Source organism: Panthera onca, chromosome D3 (genome assembly GCF_046562875.1).
Source record: "Panthera onca isolate mPanOnc1 chromosome D3, mPanOnc1 haplotype 2, whole genome shotgun sequence".
In the NCBI taxonomy this organism is placed as follows: Eukaryota; Metazoa; Chordata; class Mammalia; order Carnivora; family Felidae; genus Panthera; species Panthera onca.
Window position 1 is genome coordinate 56,126,852 of NC_138350.1, and position 24,285 is coordinate 56,151,136.

General features: G+C 40.1%; 1 protein-coding gene across 2 annotated transcripts in view; it reads left to right on the forward strand.

The window, feature by feature from the left end:
* GALNT1 (polypeptide N-acetylgalactosaminyltransferase 1) overlaps nt 1-24,285 on the forward strand; it is a 128,217-nt gene that overhangs the window by 98,231 nt on the left and 5,701 nt on the right. For both annotated transcript variants that reach the window (XM_060613623.3, XM_060613622.3), the window contains 7 exons: nt 3,927-4,093; nt 9,481-9,688; nt 13,682-13,852; nt 16,072-16,189; nt 17,916-18,096; nt 18,967-19,106; nt 23,710-23,808. In XM_060613623.3, coding sequence (XP_060469606.1) covers nt 3,927-4,093; nt 9,481-9,688; nt 13,682-13,852; nt 16,072-16,189; nt 17,916-18,096; nt 18,967-19,106; nt 23,710-23,808 — 1,084 coding nt within the window. The remainder of the gene's footprint in view (nt 1-3,926; nt 4,094-9,480; nt 9,689-13,681; nt 13,853-16,071; nt 16,190-17,915; nt 18,097-18,966; nt 19,107-23,709; nt 23,809-24,285) is intronic.

Sequence of the window (24,285 nt, forward strand, 5' to 3'; positions counted from 1 at the left end):
GAAATCTTACCGGTTACTCCTGGTGAGACCTGGCACATGGTACCCTCCAGAGTGGGGGCTGGTAGGCAGGCCTAATAAGCAGGAAATACACTTTGAAGTGCATTGAGGCAGGAAACCAGAGCCAGAACTGGCAAACAGGAACCTCCCCCCTTTAGGGGTGCAGGAAGCCAAAACTGAGAAGCGAGCTGCTAAGGTGCCTGGGAGACTCGCTGAGAATCTGCCTGAGGGGGTAGGTGCTGTTGAAACTCATTGGAGACAGCGCATCTGGGCGTCCACCACACATTCCACTGGCAGCCACAAAGTGGGAAGGAGAAGAAAAATGAAAGCGCACGGGAACCAGGAAGGGAACTCCTTACTTCCTGCAGTGTCCCTCCAACACTCTCTGTTTGTATGTGTGCCATGCACAGCTTCTGTATGCCTCTTGCCAGCTGCAAAGGAGAAATGCTTACAGGAGCCAGCTACATTGCCACAGAGTAGGCAGTGGAGGGTATATTGGGAGCGAAGAGACCATAAATCCATAATGGGCACACTCTGTGATAGTAATGAATCATCTCTCTGATAGCTAGTGTAATACGTGTTTGTGGATGCTTATGTTTTAAAATTTTCTGTTTTAGTTTACGCTGTAAGTGTCAATAGCTATAACGTATGTAAAAGCACTTTGGGATCATCAGTTTTTAAACACATAAAGGGATTATGAAAAAAAGCTTGAGAACTACTGCTCTATATTATTCTTTTCAAATAAAGTTCAAAAAACAAAAAAAAAAAAAACAAAAAAAAAAACAGAACTCCTCTGTAATGCTAAAGGTCCAGCAGAGTGGTGACCTTGCGAAGGGGACAAAGGAAACCTGTGGGGGTGTTGGTCACAGTCGGCTTCATCTGGGTGCCAGATGAAGTAAATAAGTAAATAAACCGTCGTTCATCTGGGTGCTGGCTACTTGATGCATTCGCTTGGTGGAAATTCATTCAGCCGCATACTTGTGATCTGTCTGCTTCTGTGTATGTATGTTTTATTTCAGTAAAAAATTAAACCTCTTTTCCCTCTCTCCCCATCCCCACACCCTGTTGTTAAACCTGCTTGTAACTATTTAAGTAGCACAACCCTACACTGGCTAATTTTCATTCCTAAGGATGAAAGATTCTGTTGGGACAGGGTGGAAGAAAGCTGCTTGTGACCTTCCTGCCCGTCCTCAGCTCTGTGTGTCCCGCCCCCAGAAGGATCCCCCACTCTCACCTCCACGGGGACAGGTCGTCCCTCCATGGGAACAGTTTAACTAGAAGGCTGAAAGGACCTTTGGTTTTCCTCGAGAGCCTTATGTCTAGGTTGGGGTGGGGGTTACGTGTTCTGAGATCAGTTATGTTGACTTTTCATATTTTCTCTATATTTTCTGTGTTGCTTTGAGAGAACATTTATGAATTTGCTGTGTTCTCTGAATTATTAAATTTAACTGTTTGATTTAGGAAATTATTTTCCCTTTGGTCCAGATCCTAATATTTGTTTGGCTTTCTGATTCTTACATCCTCTTGTGAATGATTTCCATTTTAGTCTCTATTTCTAGTGTTCTTTGTAGTCTTTGAAGTCTTCCTTTCCATACACTTCCAGAATTGAATTCTTTACTGTATCTTCCAAGAAATCTGGCTTCTTACTTTTCTTCTGCAGAATTTGCTTTCTCAGGATTTTCTCTTCTTCCTGTCTGCTTGCTAGCCATGCATACTGTTTATACACTGTGCATTTTGCCTAATTATCTTCTGGGTCTTGATTTTGCTCTTTTGTTGTTTTGTAAGCCAACAACTTTGTAGTCACCTTGGCTGTTTTCTGTGTCCCAATTCTACAATAATGAGTAAAGATTAATTTGAGAAAAGAGATCATATATGACTTAATATGATTCAGTTAAATAATATTAGAAACACTTTTTCTGAGCCCCCTTTACTCATATACAGGCCATTCCTGATTTCAGAGTCCTGTGCCGGTAGTCTGTGGGTCAAGTGTTCAGGATGAACACCATGAGAACATGAGTGTCTTGACTTGCTCACCTGTGATGTATCTGAAGCATAGTACCGAGTATGTATATAATCTAGCCACCATTTATAACATAACAGAGTTTTGATGGGAAGCTGTTGGCAAAAGTGTTATTTGGAATGCTAAGGGCACAATATCCTTCCCATGGCCTGCACACCTGGTTGTCTGGGCCTCACCAATGCTGCCTGGACTTGGAAGGAACTGTAGACAGGGCAGCAGGCTGTGTGGTGGCTTCCTGGTGGGGCTTGGAATGAACCTAAGGTGAGGGGTGTGGAATGTGGTGTGGAAATGAGGCTGTGGGCCAATGGACAGGAGTAAGGTTATAAGTAATAGGTGACGAATACCACATTGTGAAGGGGGACTTGGAGAATGGTCAAGAGGATGGTAGGGGCTGAAGAGGGATTTAATGAAGGACAATGGATGCTATCTGTTTGTCCTTTTCTCCTTGGAAAGAGAGGGAGTAGTGTTGATGGGGCCCCCCACAATGAATGCTCCTCCTCCTCCTCCTTTCAGTCCCTATCCCTTGTCATCTCTTTTCCCTTCCATTTTCCTTTTTTTCCAGCTGCCAGCCAGCCGCCCTAGTGTGGGACCTAGTAAGTGGGTCATCATGACTGCTTCAGAAGAGGGGTTTCACTGGTATTTTTCTTACTTCTTTCCCCTTCTTTCCTTTCTCCACTCCCACTGGCAGGTGATAACAGATGAGATAGGAGAGACCACAAGGTTTGAGGAGCTTGTAAGAGAGCAGGAAACAAAGGTGGAAATAGAAGGCTGGAGTGATGGTTGCAGATTGCAAACCAAACCAAAAGAGTTAACACGTGCATTTTTTAGGAGAGCTCATGTTCTAAGCTGCATCCCTTGGTGTCTGCTTGCTAACTGCTGTTATAGTCCTCTGTGGTTTAGTAGTTTCATCCAGCTAACAAGACTGGAGGGAGAGGGCATGTTGCCTAAAAAAGTGCTGGAAATAGGGGCGCCTGGGTGGCGCAGTCGGTTAAAGCGTCCGACTTCAGCCAGGTCACGATCTCGCGGTCCGTGAGTTCGAGCCCCGCGTCGGGCTCTGGGCTGATGGCTCGGAGCCTGGAGCCTGTTTCCGATTCTGTGTCTCCCTCTCTCTCTGCCCCTCCCCCGTTCATGCTCTGTCTCTCTCAAAATAAATAAAAAACGTTGAAAAAAAAAATTAAAAAAAAAAAAAAAAGTGCTGGAAACATATGACTAATATGTTGGTTTTGTGTGCATATATTTTGGGTGTGTTTGGTCTTCTTGGTGATTGCATTTCTAGACCTGGTCTTTACTACACAAGATGCATATTGGTATTTTAGCATGGAGGAAGGGGGGTCACGCGTTTTGGTTGAGCAGAGCATGGACTTTGGAGTTCTCAGTCAGGCCCTGCTACTTCCTTATTATGTCTGTCCTCATCTTCTCCTGTGTGAAATGTGTCCTCAGATACTTCTAAGAATTATTAGGAAGCTTCTCTGCCGATACAAAATAGTACTCAGTAAATATGAGTTCTCTTGTGGAAAGTGTTTTTTTTGTTGTTGTTTAGATTATTAAACTGCATAGATTCCAGTGATTCCATTTTTTTTTTGTCTTAATTGGATTCTTGAGACACATTCAGTTTCAGATTGATGATGTCACCTTAATACATTGTCCATTAAATTGAATCAACAGAAAACACTGACCAGGAAGAGGTGCCTAATTTTAAGTGTACAGTTAACATCTTTAAGATAATTTACATCTAAAAATATAACTTTAAATAGGTACTTAAATAAACCGAAACTTAAATGAACAGTTCCCAAGAGTCCCAGCACTAGAGCAAACTGTCTTTATTGTTCTGATACCCCTCCTTCTCCAGGTGCATTGAGTATGCTGTTTTAACAGTCACTTTTTATAAAGGCATTTGCTTTGTCTCTAGGTGTAAAACAAAGGTGTATCCAGATAATCTTCCTACAACAAGTGTGGTGATTGTTTTCCACAATGAGGCTTGGAGCACACTTCTGCGAACTGTCCATAGTGTCATTAATCGCTCACCAAGACACATGCTAGAAGAAATTGTTCTAGTAGATGATGCCAGTGAAAGAGGTAAATTTTAAATTTTAATGCCATAATATGCTACAGCTTTTATCATTAATGGTTAAGAAACGTCGCTATCATTTTTAACCTAACAATTTTATACAGACTTCTAATTTATCCTAAAAATGTTTGTGGCATTTGGACTCATTCACATATGCAAAAAATTACACCCTTGTGAAAGAAAATTAAGGTATTACCTTAATTAGCATTTAATTTGTATTACAACTTAATCTTGTTTTAAAAAGAAATAATGCTATATCATATAAACATTTATGCAGAACTACTGAAAAAACCCACATAATTTTATTAGAATTTTCCCTTTGGGAAGTTGCGGCCGTGAGTCCATGGAGAGAGACTTGACCTCCTTAGAGCCAGTATGGAGAAATTGAGTTCCATGTGTCATAGGGAAGTACCTCTGGCAAGGAAAATGAGTCTTGGCTGGGCAAGCCTTAGTTCTCCAGATTCTTCTTAGATTTCCCCATTTTCTCCATTCCTAAGTTCAAGAATGATCTATAGCTGGTTATATAAAAGGCTGAGGAAGGCATTTATGAGAAAGTGATATGTAATATGACTCTGATCTCATAATAAATCTATACAGTGACTCTTGCCCAAATACTCTTCTAGGGATCTCAGAGTGTTTCACAAGCTTAGAATCTCTCAAACTGTCTCATGAAGTCCTTGTTTGGGAAAGGTGTATTAATTTAAAGTACCTTGAGCCAACATCGTTTATTTTGAATTCTTCATGGAGATTTCACACCACAAGGTAGCATAGAGAAGGCTCTGCTAAGTCCCATCTGTAGAGAAACCTGTTAAACTCAGACATACCTGGCATTTCCCAGGCTTTTTTCCCCCACAGCACTATTGAGGATCATTGGTGTCCTGTATTCGTTCCCCTAATATTCCAAAAATTTGGAAGGAACTACAGAAAATGTCTCTTCCTTGACCAGCCATAGACTTCCTGACCATTATTTCAGCCTCTTTTGCTGCTTCCATCTTTCTTGCCTAATATCACTGCATCTACTAAGATGGTTTATCTAAGTATTTTATCTTCTCCTTCCATGACTGTTCTAAATATGTAAATTTAATCACAATCACTTCATGTCTTAATTATGGGGAGTAATTTGCACATTAATAGCAATTTAAATCTCGCCACTTTGCCAGATTATAGAAGTACAAATGAAGAATAATATATGGTCCTACCTTCTTGAGTACCTTGTAGCTTGCCTCCTTGGTGTAATTAAGGAGACAGTTTATAAACACACAAAGCATTTGAATAATAGCATAATATGTAATGTAATTAATGTCAACATGTGAGCTGTTAGAAATTAAGAATACCACACTTAAATAGTTATTGTTGACAATAGAAGTGTAAATCCTCATGTGGATAATTGTTTGCCAGGAGTTAATTAATCCTTTAAGAAAATAAGCTTAAGTTCATTTCAGCAGCAGTATATATATGAACATCGATTCTGCAAGTGACTTAACGTTTGTTTTACTTACATGTTGATATTTGCTAAATTAAATACTCAAGGAGAGATCTTTTTCCTCAGATGAAATGAGTTATTTTTCCATTTCCTCCTTTGTATTCTCTAATATTCTGTTGAGTGCCTGAGAGGGCTGTGTGAATAGTACGTTTTTGTAGGAAGTGGTCTAATCAAAGACACATGTGCCCACAAATCTAAAGTGACAAAGTCACATATACCAACTATATTTTCCATTCCTCATGTAGGCCCTTCTTAGTCACCCAGCCTGTATAAACCTGTAAGAGAAAACATGGGCAGAGGTCTCCCTCACTGCTCCACCCGGGGCTCTTAGTCACCATGCAGGGTCCCTGAGTACTGTCCCAGAGCCCTGGGTCATGGGCTGGTTCTCCCGTATCTTCCTGCCTGGAAAGCCTCAGGTGTGTAGCTCGCCATTTCTGATATTTGGGAACCACTAGGTATTGTGTTTTTGTGGTTATCATTGTTTGTAGTCCTTCTATCCAGATTGAGAATTCTCTAGGGTAATTTTCTTTGGTTCTCTTTTTTAGGTGGTAACTGTTAGGCCCAGGAACTAGAGCAAACTCTGTTTTTATGTAACTCTGTAAGTCTGCCTTTTCTATTCATGAGATACATCCAAGGCACCCTCACTCCTCACCTGGACTATTGACACAGACTAGCTGGTCCCATCTCCCCTCACACGCCCTTGCCCTTCCCATCCGTTCTCCACTCTGTATGCATGGTGAGCTTTTAAACACATGGCTGTGATCCTGGCACTTCTGACTAAAACTGTTCCTCTGAGGCCTGTCTGCCCCGGCCTCTGCCTGCATCTCTACTCACTTCCCAAACCACTCCCTGCCCACCCCATCCCCACAGTTCAGCTCAGATGTTTACTCAGAATCACGGTATATTTAGAGAGGCCTTCCTTGAACTCCGGAGACCAGGTTGTGTCCCTCCTAACATGTTTGGGAACACTGCACTCCTCCACGGCTGTCATCAGTTTTAACTATTTATCCATGTGCTTAATGACCATCTCCCCTGCTAGACTGTACACTCCATCAGGGCTGTGTGCTCACCTCCCTGTTCTCAGTGCCCACAGCACTTATTACATAAACAGTCCAGAATTTAATGAGTGAATGAAAGAATAATCTACCAATTAATCCTCGCCCTTACTTCTTGTCTGTGCGGACTTCTAATTAGGTCGTGTAGCATGCATGGTTTGCTTATGGCCTCAGGATACCCAATTGCGCAGTTAACCTGCTGAGTTGTCGGTAGCCCCATTTATTGCGTATGAAGCAGGTGCTATAATTATCCCTGTTTTACTGATGAGGCTTAGCATAAACCTAACGCTTGACCTCTTAACTGCTGCGTACGTCATGTCTCCTAACTTCACTGCTTACAGGGTCTGTCATGAAGGCAGAGTCAGGATGAGTCTTTAATTCACGTCAAAGTTATGTAATTGTCATCTCAGAAGGTTATCTTAAGACCTAGAACTGATACCATGTTCCTAATTTGAGATGACTGTTGCTTTTCTCATTTTACACAAAAGGAAGCAGAGGTTCTTATTTAGTAGGGGTTAGGAGTCAGATTTACTAGACTCTAAATTCCTTGTTCTTTCTATTGCTCTGTAGAGTTCTGCCTAAGATTTCTTCGATGTTGCTGGAAGCAATGAAACTTCCCCCAAAACACTCTCTGGCAGCCTCATGCCCCCTGATGGAGAGATGCCTGGGGGCCCATTTATAGGCTAATAGCTATAAAGATATTCTAATAAACAAGATTCTCATTTATTTTTAGATGACATGGAGGCTTCGACCCATAATCACTTAACCCTCTGTGTCTTCATTTTTTGTAGAATTAGGCTTGAATAAGTAGTTCCTAATCCCCCACCCAGCCCTGGGTCCCTAATTCTGTATCATCTGTTAGGAGGACACCTATTTCTTAGCCTTATTGCATGAAGGCCACAAAGATGCCAAGAAAATTTGTGGAATAGCAACTTTTTTGAGCTGCCAGACCATAGAATCATGCATTTTTCATTTTATTTATAGACAGGACAGAGTATTTTAGCTTTCAGAGACGTGGGACTTGGGAATTAGATTGCTTTGATTCTTAAGAAGACTTTAAGCTGTCTGATATTTTTGGGTAAGCTTATCAGGAGACATCTTGTGTATGACACACCCAGCCTCAGTTGGTTGAAGCCCTAGAATATATCCCACACCCTAACACATGGGAGTCCATCAAACTCTGGACATAAAGTAATTTAAATTTGTGTTAGCTCAAGTGATCGTACTGTCCTGAGTTGTTCTCTCTGTAGTTCCCTTCTGGGATTTCTTGTTGTGGATGAGAAGATGGGCTTTGAAGTCAGGCAGACCTGGGTTTGAATCTTGGCTCCAACCCTCAACAAGCTGTGTCACTTTGATTGGTTCATTTTATATTCTGAGCCTTGAATTTTTGTGTCTAAGTTACGGGTAATGACATTCTCATAGGGTTACTGTTTTAAGGAATAAATGGTATTAAGTTGGTGCAAAGAGCCTGGCACTATGCTAAACAGACACAAAATGATAGCTGCTATTGCAGAATCTTCCTCTTCCCCGGGATTGGTACTGTCCTCACCTTGTTATTCAGAATGGAGTTCTATTTTTTTGACCCTAAGATTTGCTTCATAAAATCACAGTGGTGACTCAGTACGAGTTCTACTCCCAGTATTTTACAGATACTGTTTTTAGCCCAGATACTTTAGGAAATATATGAGCAGAAATGGAATCAGTATTCCATAGTGGGATAGATAGGCCTTTCTCTTTCATAATTTTCATGTCCCTGATTATTTCATTTTTGAGTCGTTCTAGTTCAGACAGGCGAGAACCATGTCATCCCTGTTTTTCTTAACCTTTGTGCGGCATAGGAAGCCCTTTGGATTCCCATGTTTACTCTTTTAAGAGCCCCTTAATGCATACACTCTGATCTCTGGGACCTACCCCTTACTAGAGTCCTGTGGGACAGAACTAGTCCTAGGAGTCCCAGGAGTTCTGTCTCAGGATTTTCCTTCCCTAAAGAGATTATCCTCATACCTATCCTGTCGTTGGAATGTTGGAAAGACATTTGACCAAACCACCATCAATAGCTTCTCTGGCATAAATTCCATGAACTAACCTGATCTGAAAAAATTATTTCTCTTTGCTTTGAGGAAGCTGAGACGTTTCCGCTTTTTAAAGTGTTACGTATTTTGGAGGCAGGACTTCCTTGGCTTAGGGGCACAACCTCTATTTGAACACTCCAGGATAGTTGCTGGTTTCATGTAGCCACTTCCTCATCCTTTCTGATTTCTCCTTCTCCTTCATTTGTGATTCCCCCTTAAGACCTTTGTTACTTAGACCTACTTGTCTGCTAAGGAATTCTGGTCTTGCATTTATAGTACAGCATTTCTCTTCTGAGCTTGACCTCACTCCATGCTTCCCAATACAAGAACCATAGAGACTGTAGTAATCAATAAGACAGTTGGTTTCTGCCTTTGACGACATCCCACAATTGTCTCAATTCTAACAGCTGTGACGTATTCTGTTCCTTCTCTCTATTGAGGTCTGGATTTAATGCTCTTGAACTACTTTCTTTCTGTTCCTGAGATTTAAGCATGGTTGGAGAAAGAAGAATTGAGCCAAGAGAGGTATTAGGGAACCGTGGTGACCTGCCTGTCTTTGACTGAGCCTGCACCCAAAGGCTCTCTCCTAAGTCTTCATGCAGGAAGGTAGGGCAGCTCTAGGATGAGCTCTTAGGAAAGAAAAAGCCTCCCTGCTGTGAAATGGGTTTGTGAGTCAGGGAGCCTCCCTGAAAGTGTTCGGAAATACCGCACATCAGAATTGCTTTACATCTGGGTAGCACCGGGTTGGTCTTTTCATGTGATGTTTTGTTTTGTTAATTTTTCAGACTTTCTGAAAAGACCTCTAGAGAGTTATGTGAAAAAATTAAAAGTACCAGTTCATGTAATTCGAATGGAACAACGTTCTGGATTGATCAGAGCTAGATTAAAAGGAGCTGCTGTGTCTAAAGGCCAGGTGATCACCTTCTTAGATGCTCACTGTGAATGTACAGTGGGATGGCTGGAGCCTCTCTTAGCCAGGATCAAACATGACAGGTAATTTTCCAGAGTCTATAAACTTGTTTTCAGTGTGTTTGTCCTAAACAGTATGGTAAACTGCAGAATTCTGTATATTTAAATAAATGTAAAAATAATTTCCTCTAAAGTTTGCTTTAAAATACCCGTGAAGAACACTCTAAACTAAAAGTGAAGGCGACCGTGAAGAAATGTTTGCAGTCTTGTTGATGAGGCTGCATCAGGAAGCAGGTTGTTCAGATGTGCACCTCATGCTCTATTTATTAATTGGGAGCAGAACAGAAGGCTGTGAACTCAGGAGAGGTAGGATAAAACCCTTGATCGCCCCTGCTGCCTAAGGCTAAACTGGGGCAGGCAGGTCACCTCTCCTTCTCCACTTCCTTACTGAGACTACAGCACTCAGCCTGTAGCACAGCAGGAAGTAGGAGGGGGTGGGGAGATCAGCATCGTAGCCCAAGGTGCTTAATTGTATATGGAAAAGCGCTATAATCTCTGAGGATGCAGGAAGAGCAGTGAGAGCAATGCACACATTTTTCAGTGTGACCTACTGCCGGTCCCTGGCACAGTTCTTGTATACCAGGAGGGAAGCTAACTTCAGTCTGCTAGACTCAGATTAGTTGAATTTCTTCTTGCCTTTGCAGTTTGAGCCTGGGCCAGCTCCACATAAAGGTTTGACTTTAGGAAGGGGAACTCAGTACAAGTTAAGTGAAACATGGCACAAGCCACTGCATCTGTTCTGTTTGTTAGCAAATGCTGAGCCTACATCTCACCCTTTCAGAGATGAATAAATAGGGAAAAACCAGCGCTGGGACAGCAAGAAGGTACAGCAGCTTTAGGGAGGAGAACACAGCCCGAAGAAGGAAGAGAATATCTCTGTGAATTGTTGTCTTTGAGGAGATGACTGACTTGGGAAATACTGGCTTGCATAAAGAGCACACATAAGCAAGAGCCTGGCCCCAGGGAGAGAAAGCAGGGTGAGGAGCTGACAAACTAAAGAGGGGTTGACTGAAATGACGGTCACAACTTCTAGTTGGGGCTGTGTGGTGCCTTAGGTGTCCTGAGTAACATTTCCATCTGAAAGAGTTTGAATGCTGGATAGGTTATAAAACGCATTTCTAAATGCATCGCTGAACTGGCACTGAAGTCAGAAGTTTTGCAGATCTCAAAAGTGAGGCAAGAGAGTGGTCCAAACACTAAAGCCAGCTCTCACTTGGAGAATTCCTGCCAAACTCAGAGGACACAGAGCCTCTCTGCCTTTAGATAGACAAACGACAGGAAGATAGGAGACCGGGCCTAGGCCCTGCCTGAGGTGGGAAGATGAAGAGCAAACACCTGTGTAAAGCTAAGATCTTGTGCCCCCATGTGAGTGAGAAAGAGAAACCCCACCGCACCCAAGAATACTTGCCTGTTTCAACCTTGGAGTGGGGTGGCGGTGGGGAAACAGAATTTGTAAACAGAGTACATAGAAAAGGAGAGAACTCTTTGTGAGAGTAGTAGAACTCTAACATGAAAGACAATAGGGAAGTATGTGGAAAATTATCCAAATCCACTCATGAACACTAACCCCAAATTCTCAAAATATCAGAAAACTGAGTCTACTAGGAGTAAAAAAAATAACTATAGCATTTATTTTTATATGAAAAACATGTAAAAGAACATATCATGACTAATTGGTTTAGTTTAATATTACAAAATCAGTTCACATAATACACTGTCATTAACATTTCTAAAACTATGATTAAAACCCTATCATTAAAAATCTGTGATCTCTTCAGTAGATACAGAAAAACGTGTTCATTTATGATTAAAATGAACATCACTTATGATTAAAAGTACTTAGTGAACTATTACAGAATGGAAATTTACTAATCTGAGAAAGGATGGCCTAAAAAAAAAAAAAAAAAAAAAAAAAAAAAAGCCTTAGCTAACAAACATCAGATTAATGGAGAAAAGTTGAAAAATTTTTTAAAAATATACAGAACATCCTTATGATGCCCTGAATTAACTACTGTCATTCAGTATTAATAGAAGCCTTAGGTTTTGCAATAATATAAGAAGTAAAGGGTGTACAGATTGGAAACGGAAAAAAAACAAGTGCTGTCAATTGCAGATGATGTGTTCTTAATGGAAAACAAAATCTTACACAAAACAGACATGATAACAGTTTAGCAGTGTTGTCAAATATAAGATCTCCATAGAAAAGCCTTCTCCACACCAGCAAGGAATAGTTAGAAAATAAATTGTAAAAAGAAAAAAAGAAAAGGTCCTTTCTATAATAGCAGAGGAAATAATAAGCTATAATTAGGAATATGTTTAACAAAATATGCCTAAAATAGAACATTTAAAATTTACTGGAAAATAAGTGGAGAGAAGGATAATAATCATGGATAGAAAGGTAAAAATATCAGTTCTCCCCACACTGATCTAGAAATTCAGTGCACTTCCAGTTGTAATCGCAACAGAATTTTCTTGGAGGAACTAGCTGATTCTAACATTTATGTAGAAATGCATATTTTTAAAAAAATAGGTGAGATATTCTTGAAGAAGACGAAGTATCAACAGGGCTGGCTCTACCAGATATCAAGACTTATTTTGAGGCTATATTAATTGTGGCAGTGACATATTTGTTTTAAATTTTTTAAATGTTTATTTATTGTTGAGAGAGAGAGAAACAGAGTGCGAGCAGGGGAGGGGCGGAGAGAGAGGGAGACACAGAATCTGAAACAGGCTTCAGGCTCTGAGCTGTCAGCACAGAGCCTGATGTGGGGCTCAAACTCACGAAGCAAGATCATGACCTGAGCTGAAGTCGGACATCCACCCAAGCCACCCAGGTGCCCCTGGCAGTGACATTGATGCAGAAGTTCACAAATAAATTCGTGAAACAGTAATGTCTAGAAACCATCCCATGTTTACACAACAACTTGACTTATGACAGAGGAGGCGTTGGTTAGTACAGCAGAAGGAAAAAAGACCATCAGATAGTGTTGTAATAACTGGTTATCCATGAGGAAAATAAATGAAGTTGGATACTTACTGTTTATCATACCAAAATCAATTCCATGAGGATTAAAGACTTAAATATGAAAAGTAAAAATATAATTCTCTTTGAAGACAGCATAGGAGAATACCTTTATAATTTTGGACTGGGAATGATTTCTTAAATAAGACAGGAAAGATGGGGATGCTGAGGATGTTACATACTCTAGAATATGGCTGCCAAAGGCTATGAGCAGTGCACCCTTTCCTAGGAAAGAGCTGTGGTCATGTGGAAGTTTTTTCAGATTTATAAAAACTCACAAAACCAATAGAAAAAAATTTAAATATCTGTGATCAGACAGTTTGTAGGAAGAAGTACAAGACTGGAAGTTTACTCCTAAAGCAAAAGCAAAATACTGGTTATATGAACATGTCCACTTAGTAACTGAATAACAAAAAAACTGTAAGGAACACACATATCCAAGAGTTTTCATTTTAAGAGTAATCATTTTAAAATGATTATGTAGTCATTAAAAGCGTTATTTTTGAAAACTGGAAATATTTGGAATTTTGTTTTTTTAAGTTTATTTGTTTTGAGAGAGAGAAGGGAGCAGTGGAGGAGCAGAGAGAGAGAGAGGGAGAGGTAAAGAGAGAATCCCAAGTAGGCTCTGCACTGTCAGCACAGAGCCTGATGAGGGGCTCAATCCCACAAACTGTGAGATCATGACCTGAGCTGAGATCAAGAGTCAGATGCTTAACTGACTGAGCCACCCTTGTGCCCCTGGATTGTTTTTATATGTGGCAGTTATGTAAAAGTATGAACTAAAAAGGGATGAAAGGTTATCAATGGCTACAAGTGAGTGTGATAAATGATTATGCTAACTTAGTAGGATATAGCAGGAAATTTTTTTATCATTGCTTTTAACATTATAGAATGTATTTTTATTTTAAACACACTTAGCATATAATTATAGTTGTTATACTGTGCCTCAAAAAGGAAAGTTGTGAAGATTTTTTTGTTTGCTTTTATGATTTTAGAAAAACAGTGGTATGTCCTATCATTGATGTGATCAGCGATGATACTTTTGAGTACATGGCAGGCTCTGATATGACCTATGGTGGCTTCAACTGGAAGCTCAATTTTCGATGGTATCCTGTTCCCCAAAGAGAAATGGACAGAAGGAAAGGTGATCGGACTCTTCCTGTCAGGTAATTGATTTGTCAAACATTTTCCCTAAAGTGTTATCAATGGGGGATAGCGAAGCTTTGGGAATCCTATCAAAAGGATTTTAAGTATATTTTGAGAAACATGAGGCACATACTTCATATAATGTATACCATACATACACGAGGTGTATACCATATATGTAGTTAAGAGCCATCTTTCACGTGTATTAGTATTTTAAAGAGGGCTTTTTACTCTGATCATTTAACAAAGTTGGAATTTTTCTTTCTATAAGCCTATATATATAGATTTTTTCATTTATATAAATCTATATAAATAGTGCACCTGAAAAGTGATGGTAACATGCATATGTTTTTTCATTCCTGTATGAACAACATTTTGTAAATCTGTCAGATTTATGCTTAGATTCAATTGTTAAGGATAATAATATTTAGCTTTAAATTAAACTGTCCCTTAATTAATTGTAAGTGTTGGTATGTGAAAATATTACCTAAAAGTGGGTCGTTGCACCAAAAAATAAGATTGTAAATTCCAACTTGTACCATTCAGATGATAGTTACTGACTGATAAGGTTAGAAAAGCTTGTTTCAGATATAAAAATAACTAGACTTGACAGAAGTATAAAAAAGGATTTCCATGGACACATTCTGATTTTTCGTTTGTTTTATATTTGGTCATCTGTAGTTTTTTTTCAGAAAGGGATAATCATCTTTATGCTGTTCAGAACCTTGAAATTGAGACCTTGAGCTCTGGGAGCCATCCTGGGATTTGTCCAGCAGCACCAGCCTGCTGCTTCTGTAGTGGTTGAGAGCCCCTTCAGAACCAACCACGCCTTAGCTTTCTCCCTTCCCGGCCTTCTCAGGCCTGCTTTCCCTTGAACTCAAGTCCTGTTTTGGCCAAGCTGAGGAGAATTTCATTAATTCTGTGCTTTTTCTCCTGCCCTGCCAGAGTCTTTTTCTAGCAAAGGTACTTTTCTACTCTTTTGCTGACAGTTCAAGAAATCACCATCTAAATCAGAGGTTCTGAAACATTTTGTAGACAGTAGGCTTCTTTGAAAAGTCTGATAAAAGCTGTGAGTCTTCTCTAATAGGGGGAAAATACACATGTGCAAACAGAAGATTGAGCATACAATTCCAGGAAATGCAGAGATAGCTCAAAACCCAGGGCAAGAAACCTGGGTACTAAATGGTAACTCTGTGGGTGTTGGCCTGTTTCCTCTGCCTCCTAAGATAGTAGGCTTTTCTCATTCTTTTTCTCTTCTAAAATCAAAGTATATTCTAACTTTTATGTGGAAACGACTTTCTACTGGAAAGGCAAATGCTGCCACTCTTTACAGCCTAGAATCCATATATTTGAGGACATGGAATCACAGGCGACAATTCATCATGAAATATGATGGCCATAGTTTCCTTTTTCCCTGGAACTTAATTATTTTCTTCTAGTTGAAGTCCATTTTTCTTCATACACATCTTTCATGGAAATCAAATGGTTGATGGGTATTTGTTTATTTAAATCCTCCTTCATTATCATTTCTTTGCTTAACTCCAGTCATTTCCACCCACTCTGCATACCTGGGTCACGTGCTGATGAATTGGGCTCCTCTTCTGCACAGAGTGTGCCATACTTGATCAGGATGACAGTCCCCTTAGGAGTGTATTGATTTCATTGTGTACTTCATTCCTTTCCTTAAAGATTTCTGTTAGGTGTAGGAAAAGAGTCTCACTGTTTTTGTCCTATTTAATCTATATCTTTTGCAATATTTGCCACACTTTAAAACCTCATGTGTGAGAGTTAACTAACATGAATCTAGTTGATTATATAGTCAGTGTAGTTGCTGGGAACTGTGGGAAGATACACAGTCAGATGGAGAGAATTATGAGAACTAGCCTCAATTTAAGGAGTTTCAGGTGACTAAGCTTAGTCAGGACTTGAGGACCAGGAAAGGTACTAAAAACAGGAGTGGCCTTGGGACTGGGCAGAGAAGGCTGTCAGGGCACACACAGGCTGTGACAAGAGTAGGTCCACCAGTCAGCACAGTGGGTATAGGTCTGCCTGAAGACCAAATAGCAGATCATAAAAACATGGAAAGTCCTTAGGGGCCTATGAATGTTTCTGAAGAGCGTGAGAATAAGCATTTATTCTGTCATTGTATACAGTTAATATAACTACTTTTAAAAACAAAAATTGACTGTAAATTTTAAATTCTTACAACTGACCGTATAGAGTTATGATTGGATTTCAGAACACCTACAATGGCAGGAGGCCTGTTTTCAATAGACAGAGATTACTTCCAGGAGATTGGAACATATGATGCTGGAATGGATATTTGGGGAGGAGAAAACCTAGAGATTTCCTTTAGGGTAAGTTCCCTTTGCAAAAAATAATCTTTTACTTAACCTCAAATATAGGTATGCGTTAATTATTCATGTTATGTATCTCTAAATAAAAAATAAAAATTGAATTTACTCTGAGTTTCATCAGACTCCAGAACCTCACTTCATAAAAACTTAGGTGTTACTATTAATGGTTCCTTTTATAAACTATATTTTAAGCAAATAATTCAGTTATCTTAATAGTTAAAGTATAAAACTTACACAAGATCCCCTAGTTGTTTTGAATTTCTGTTACTTACAAGGAAGTAATTCAAGCTCTAAAAATAAAAAACAATATGTAGTTTCTATATGCTACTATGGTACTTGACTGCCAAAAACGTAATTTTACTTTCTGTAATATGCTTTGTCCTTCTGTTGTGAAAATTGTTCTCTCTTATATAAAACTTGGTCACTTTACTGGCTTTACATTTTTCAATAAAAAGAAAAAGACCGGAGTTCTGAAATTGCTCTAATTTAACCCAGTCAACCTTATATAAAACACTTAACCATTTCACATTCACTAAAATCAACCCATTAAGTGACATTGTGTATTTCTGAAAATAATTAACTCGAGACACCTGGCGTATAGTGGAAACCACATTGAACTGCCCTGTAATCTAAACCAGCTAGCTCATTTTGTTTCGAGTGGATCACTTTGCTCCCCTAGAAAAGGAGAGGTCTGGACTCTAGATCATCTGGGAGATCCTATCCAGCTGTATCGCTTTGTGATCCTGGGAGAACTTTAAAGTAGAGACACTGAATATTTAACAAAATCAGAACTTCTCAAAATCTGTTTTAAGTGTAAATAGCAGATTTTTGACTTACAGAAGAATGTATTTTGAAAGGAACAGAAGGATAATTTCATTAAACTAAGAATGTGAACCCAAACTTGATGTTTCTTTTACCCTTTTGTTTTTATTCTCATGAAGATGACAGAGCGTGCTGTCATTGTCCCAGTGAATAATTCATGAGAGATCCAGTTTCAATTTCCAGTCGGTTTAATGTACAGGCTATGACAGGTCTGGAGGAGGAGGAGTAGATAGGACTCTGGCTGCATATTGCATGGTCAAAAGTGTTTTGACCATGAACCATGTGTATACTACACACAAAATCTAACCAATTTCATGAAACAGTATGTCTTGTTAGTGAGTGCTGGTTGCCATTCCTCAGAGTTGAACTTACGATCATTTTATGAGTCCTGGCCTCCAGTTAGAAAAACATTACTCTGGGGGCACCTGGGTGGCTCAGTCGGCTAAGCATCCAACTCTTGATTTCAACTCAGGTCAGGATCTCATGATTCGTGAGTTGGAGCCCTGCGTCCTGCTCCATGCAGTCCGAGTGGAGCCTGCTTGGGATTCTCCGCCTCCCTCCCTCTGTCTCCCGCCCCCCGCTCATGTGCGCGCACATGTGTATGTGCTTTCTCTCGAAATAAACTTAAAAAAAATAATACTCTAGACCTTATATCTTTTCTGCATTTAGCCTTTAACATATCTTTTCTGAATTTAACCTTCAACTTCTGGTTTGATCAGAACCAAAAATTACAGAAAAGTATCCTTCTGAGGAAGCACTGGCTTTGTGACCATATAGCAGGAGCTCCACTGTGAGGATGTATAGCCATGATTCTGTGAAGTTTTAACTGTGAATATCCAGAGATGTGAACAGTTTTTAAAAAAACATCAGGGTCTTATGTGGTCTTCTTTTCTGTTGTTTTCAGATCTGGCAGTGTGGAGGAACTTTGGAGATTGTTACCTGCTCACATGTCGGACATGTATTTCGGAAAGCCACACCTTACACATTTCCTGGAGGCACAGGACAGATTATCAATAAAAATAACAGGCGACTTGCAGAAGTGTGGATGGATGAGTTCAAGAATTTCTTCTATATAATTTCTCCAGGTTAGCATTATTTTGCATTAGAAATACAAGAGTATAGCTTTCTTATTCCTGATCTTAATGCATCTGAGAGATAAGGGGTAGAAAAGCCTTGAGTAGGGGGACAGCACCAACCTCACGGGGTTGTCGTAAGGAATAAATGAAATCACACCCAGTGCCAGAGTGCTTAGCAAAGTGCCTAATATAGTAACACAATGAGTTATCCAGGTCAGTATCGCACATGTTACTGTTAGCCCAGGTGTCGTCAGTGTTCTGTATCTATTTTTAACCTAATTGTGATGATTAACTTTTATATGAAGATTGGAGTCTCTCGGGGCCAGTGCAGAGCACTGTAGCATGCCTCTAGGGACCTGGACAGGAACTTCTCTGCTATTCAGAATTTTGTGGGAATAGTTGTTCCCTAAGCTCTATATCTTCCTGACGCTGTTGCCATTGCAGCCCCCTTTTCTAATTACCATAAGACTGGCTAGTCAGCTTGCACAGGTCAGTGAGTTGTGGGAGAGAAACCTGACTGGAAGCAGTTGCACTGCTTAATACTTGGGCAAAATAGATCTTGATTCTTGTTTTTGCCTAAACATACATATTCAAGCTTTCTGATCCCATAATAACTTATGTTTGTGTGTGATATTACTAGCATTGTATTCCATTCTCACAATGAAAATCTAATTTTTCTTTAAAAAAAAAACACATAAATATATTTCCTTGTTTTATATTTTGAACAATGGATTCATGGTATATCACTTGTGTAGTCATATCACCAAAATGATACCGCTTTTCCCATTTGCCTGGCTTGTTAATAAATGCATTATTTACATAGAAATATGTTACCTAATAGAACATGAGTAATTCAGAGTCGATTATTTCTTTCAACAGGTGTTACAAAGGTAGATTATGGAGATATATCATCAAGACTTGGCCTAAGACACAAACTACAATGCAGACCTTTCTCTTGGTACCTAGAGAATATTTATCCTGATTCCCAAATTCCACGTCACTATTTCTCTTTGGGAGAGGTAAAATATATATATTCTGTGTGGTTGTTGTGTTCTCATTTATCAAAAACGATAGAGCTTAAACATCCAACAAGGGAATCCCTCCATATTAAAATTAAATAACTTCAAGTGTGAGACAGTTCTTGTTAACACAGTCTACCTCATAACTTGAAATTTTATTAATTTTTCATGTTATTAAAATAAGAATGTTCCACCCTTAACCTTTCAGAGGTGGACTCTTATTTCAATATATTAGTGTCTTCAGTAGACTTCTTTAACAAAATGTCCCATGAAGTTGAAAGCATATACTCCTGGTGTTAATTAGCCTGAATCAAAGCTTAACAAACATCAAAGTAAAGATAAATTGTAAAGAAGGGAAAAAGAAAGTTGAAAGACCATATATAATAGAAGTCACAGCAGCAAATGATATGTGTGGTCAGGGCCACAGCCAGGCCCCATCCCAGGATTCAATCTCATGATATTTGGGAAAAGTAACCCCTGACTCCATAGGAGGCTGTCCCTTCTTCAGCTATTTCATTCATTCAATAAATATTTGAATACCTACCGTGTGATAGGCACTATTTTATGTACAAGGATTATAGCAGTGAATAAAGTCTCTGCTCTTGCAAATCTTACAATCTGTGGAGGAAGCCAGGTTTTTAAAGTATACAGTACGGCAGGTGGTGCTAAGGGCAAAGGGGAAAGAGAATGGCTGGTGGGCCTGAGTAGCGGTACTGTTTGGGTAGTTGAAAAAGGCCCCTCATATAAGAGTTTTGATTTTTGAGCAGAGATTTAGAGGAAGTGAATGAGCAAGCCATATGAATTCCTGGGGAAAGAGTGTTCTGGGCTCAGGGAAAAACAGGTACAAAGGCCCTAAGACACGAGTGTACTTGGCGTGTTCCAGAAACAGCAGAGAGGACAGTTGTCTGGAATGAAGTGAACAGGGGGACTGGGAGGGTAGTAGAAGATGAGATCGAGACAAACTGAAGGTCAAGTCACATGGAGCTGGTAGGCCACAGTAAGTACTCTGGATTTTATTCTGAGTGAGATGGGAAGCCAGAGAGAGATAAGCAAACTTTCACTGGGAGAAGGTCAGATTGTCTGTGGGAACAAGAGTAGAGCTGGGGTGAAAGGAAAGGCGTAATGAAGGACTATGGTAAGATTTCAGCCTGAGAAACTGGGGCAAGGAAGTTGGCAATGAGATGGGAAGGCTTGTGGAGAAGGTAACAGCAGGCATTCAGCAGTGCAGTTTGGGACCTGTTAAATTGGATCCAGGTAAAAATACAGGGTAGGTACTTGCATTTACAAATCTGTAGTTTGCATGAGAGATTGGGGGTGGAGATCTAAATGTAGGAGTTGTCAATATATGGGTAATTTTTAAAACCACAAAACTGTATGAGATCACCGTGGTAGGAGTGAGTGTAGACTGAGAAGAGGGGAGGATTGAGAACAAAGCAATTAGAAAACTCCACAATTTAGAAATTTTGAAACAAGAATGAATTAGCCAAAAAGATTGAGAAAGAGTGACCATTGAAATAGGAGAACTAAGAGTGGGTATCCCAGAGACTATGTGAAGGATGTGTTTAAAGAAGGAGGGAGTGGTTGGGGCACCTGGGTGGCTAAGTCGATTGAGAGTCCGACTCTTGGTTTCCGCTCAGGTCATGATCTCACAGTTTGTGAGTTCGAGCCCCAACTCAGGCTCTGCACTGACAGCATGGTGTCTGCCTGGAATTCTCTCTCTCCCTCTCTCTCTTCCCCTCCCCCCTTTCAAAATGAATAAATAAACTTAAAAACAAAGAGGAAGTGGTTGACTGCTGAGTAAGCCTAGTACAGAGAACTGACCACTGGACTAGTAAGGGAGAAGTTGTTGGTGGGCTCCATCTCACTGTGTCAGCAGGGTTCCCATGGAGGTTCGTAGGGACAAAATCCTTGATGGCTTCAAGGAAGAAGAGGAAGTGGAGATCATGAGTCTGGGCAAGTCTTGCAAGAAATTTTGTTGTAAAGAGAGCAGAGAAATAGTGGCTGAAGGGGAATATGGAGCTAAAGAAAGGGTTTTTTGTGTTTATTTTTGCTAAACCAGAACTGTGCTGATGCAACTGACCAAAAGAGAAAATGTGAAGATGTTAGAAAAGAGTACTAATGGCAGTCACCTGTAATAGATGTTGTTTAGATGTAATAGATGGTCATGGTGGGCAGGATGAGAAGGCAGTGTGTCCACTGAAGTAGGAAGGAAGTGGAGGGAGTGGGGACAAATGCAAGGTCAGTCGTGATTGGAGGGTAGAGACGGGTAGTCTGTGGTGGGAAGTTCTCTGATTCTTCCATGTCCTCTTTGAACACAAGATCATCAGTTGAGAGTGGAGAGAGTGTATTGGTGGTGTTAGGGGCTTAGGGAATAAGGACGAGATGAACGTAGAAGAGCAGGATATGGGACAATATATCACAGCAGCAGATATATCACAGGGGAGCCCGGTGCTGATGGTGGTGAGTCGGAGTGAAACCATTCAGCCCGTGCCAGCACGAGTACAGGCTACCGTTTGTCCTTAGTAGTTACTGAGGCTACTTCAGGGGAGACCTGAGCTCCCTACGTGTGAACTCTGTAGTAATTTAAGAAATTCATCCTCAAACAGGTGAGGAGTAGGCTGTTTCTTGATTCATTAATGAGACTCTGTTCCCTTTGCTGTAGCCTCATTCCGGTCCAGAATAGCAGTTGTTCCTATAACTTGCCTTCAGAATAGAGGGAATGAGTTGGGGTTTTTTTCCTTGAACTGACCCAATTTTGGATAACACCTAGGCATTGTTAGCTGGGCCAGGATCCAGGCATATTACAAAGAGCCACTTGTCTAACCCACAGTAGATGATTGCCCAGGCAAGTTTGCTCTTTACCTGCTTCTTGCCAGCTGGCTTTCTGTAAAAGGAACAGATTTTACCCACTGTGGCTTACTTGTCACACTGTCTTTTTAACTAAGCAGATGGTCTTAAGCTTGTTTGCCCTCAGTATCAGGCCACACTAGGCAGATTAAAGCTCTGACTTCTGGTGCTGGGGTCATTCTCAAGCACCCACCCCAGTGCAGCTGGGGGTCTCGTACTGGGACCATAGCTCCACCTGGTTGAGCTTTCCTATGCTAGAAACTGGAATTTAGCCTTTCAGGGATCTTTTGTCATGCTTCAAAGGGTCTAGAGAAGCCTGAGATCATAGAATTTTAGAGTAGAAAGGGGAATGAGAAGGTGTGAATTTAGAGTCTCTGCCTTTACTAAGTCTGACTTTCATGGCTCCTGTAGGACCTGAAACTGAATAAATGAGTTTCAGACCCGTTAATCCAGGAGATAAATACACTAAACAACAACCACAGATAACAAGTAAGTCAGATCTTTCACAGTTTAGCCAGTCTTAAGGACTAACCAATGTCTTCCCCAGACAGATCTAATAATCCTAAGATTTAGTGAGTATGAACTCCATGTCAACTCTATGTCTTGGTCTGAGTGCTTTACAAACATTAACTCATTTTATCCTCATATCAACACTATGAGATAGAGGTACTATTATCCCCACTTAACCATAAGTAAATTGAGGCATAAGTAAATGGTTTAAACACAAAATGGAAGAGACAGGATTTGAACATAGGCAGTATGGCTTGAAAATTTGTGCTCTTAACCATTCACACCCATACTCTTTCTCATATCCACCAATATTTCTCTTATTGCAGTGAGGGAAAGAGTGAATCCAGATTCCATTATATTAGAATTGAGAAGTCCTTAAACTGCCTGTGTTGTTCTGCCCAGTGGAAGTGCCAAGATCCTAGAGGAGATTATAGCAAAAACTAAGAAATCTGGGCTATAGGTTCCTGCCTGTTTCCCAGGAATGGATATGCTCAATAGCAAGAAGTAAAAGAAAAAAATATAATAAAGTACTCAATAGCCACATATGGCTAGGGGCTACCATATTGGATGGCACAAGTATAGAACATTTCCATCATTACAGAAAGTTCTATTAGTGCTAATTAACACAGCAACACAGGAAGTTGTCTGTCTTGCTGTCATTCCACACATTTCTCCCTGCCAGGCCCTAAGTTGGGGTTTCCACATTTGTTTGTCAAACCCGGTGTTTTAAAAGCTCATAACTACTGTATACCCTGTGTAATCTCAAACAATTTAGGTACATCCTAAAACAACTTTCATAGGGATGTACTGTATCATATTCCCAAACCATCCTGTCAGTAGTTATTTTCCTGCTAGGTTAAGGAGGACATCAAGATCATATTTATGTTCAGGAGTATCTACTCCAATGATGCAAAGCTCCCTTCTTTTCCTACATCAAGTCTTTAAGGGTCCCTGATAATTTAGAACCTCAGTTGCCATTAGACATCTTGATGTTTACCAAATATTTTACCCAACAAGAGGACATCTCTTATTTCTCTTTCCAAGGCAGTCATCAAGATGGAACTTGGAATGTGAGTAAACTGGAAGGAATTGATAGTGTATTGAAGCCACTGAGCATTCTGCCGTCAGTCTACACTGTGTATATGTATGTGGTAGAGAGTTTCGATTGACTTTAATGTCCATATGCATCTATATGTATGTCTTGTTTATCTAACACCTTGTATTTTCTTTATTCACTGTTCCATAGATAAGAAATGTGGAAACAAATCAGTGTCTAGATAACATGGCTAGAAAAGAGAATGAAAAAGTTGGAATTTTTAACTGTCATGGTATGGGAGGTAACCAGGTGAGTATTTTAGTAAAGCTTTAAAAGGAATAATTTTGGGGGCACCTGGATGGCTCAGTTGGTTAAGCGTCTGACTTCAGCTCAGGCCATATTCTCATGGTCTGTGAGTTTGAGCCCCGTGTCAGGCTCAGAGCCTGGTGCCTGCTTCAGATTCTGTGTCTCCCTCTCTCTCTGCCCCTATCTCCCTCATGCTCTGTCTCTGTCTCTGAAAAATGAATAAATGTTAGAAATAAATAAAAGGAATAATTTTTGGATTTGTTTGAATCTTTTATCTCATGACGTCATTCAGGAAATATTTTCGTACCTATGAAGAGACAATTCTAAAAACCTCTAGGAGAAGGGAGCCTTCAGTCTAATGATTGTTTTTAAATGGAAACATTTATAAAAGGTCCCTTGTGAGAACCGTATTTACATTGCTTTGCGTGAGATTTATTTTGCCCTTTATAGTCGAACAGCTTTTGATAGCCCTTGACAATA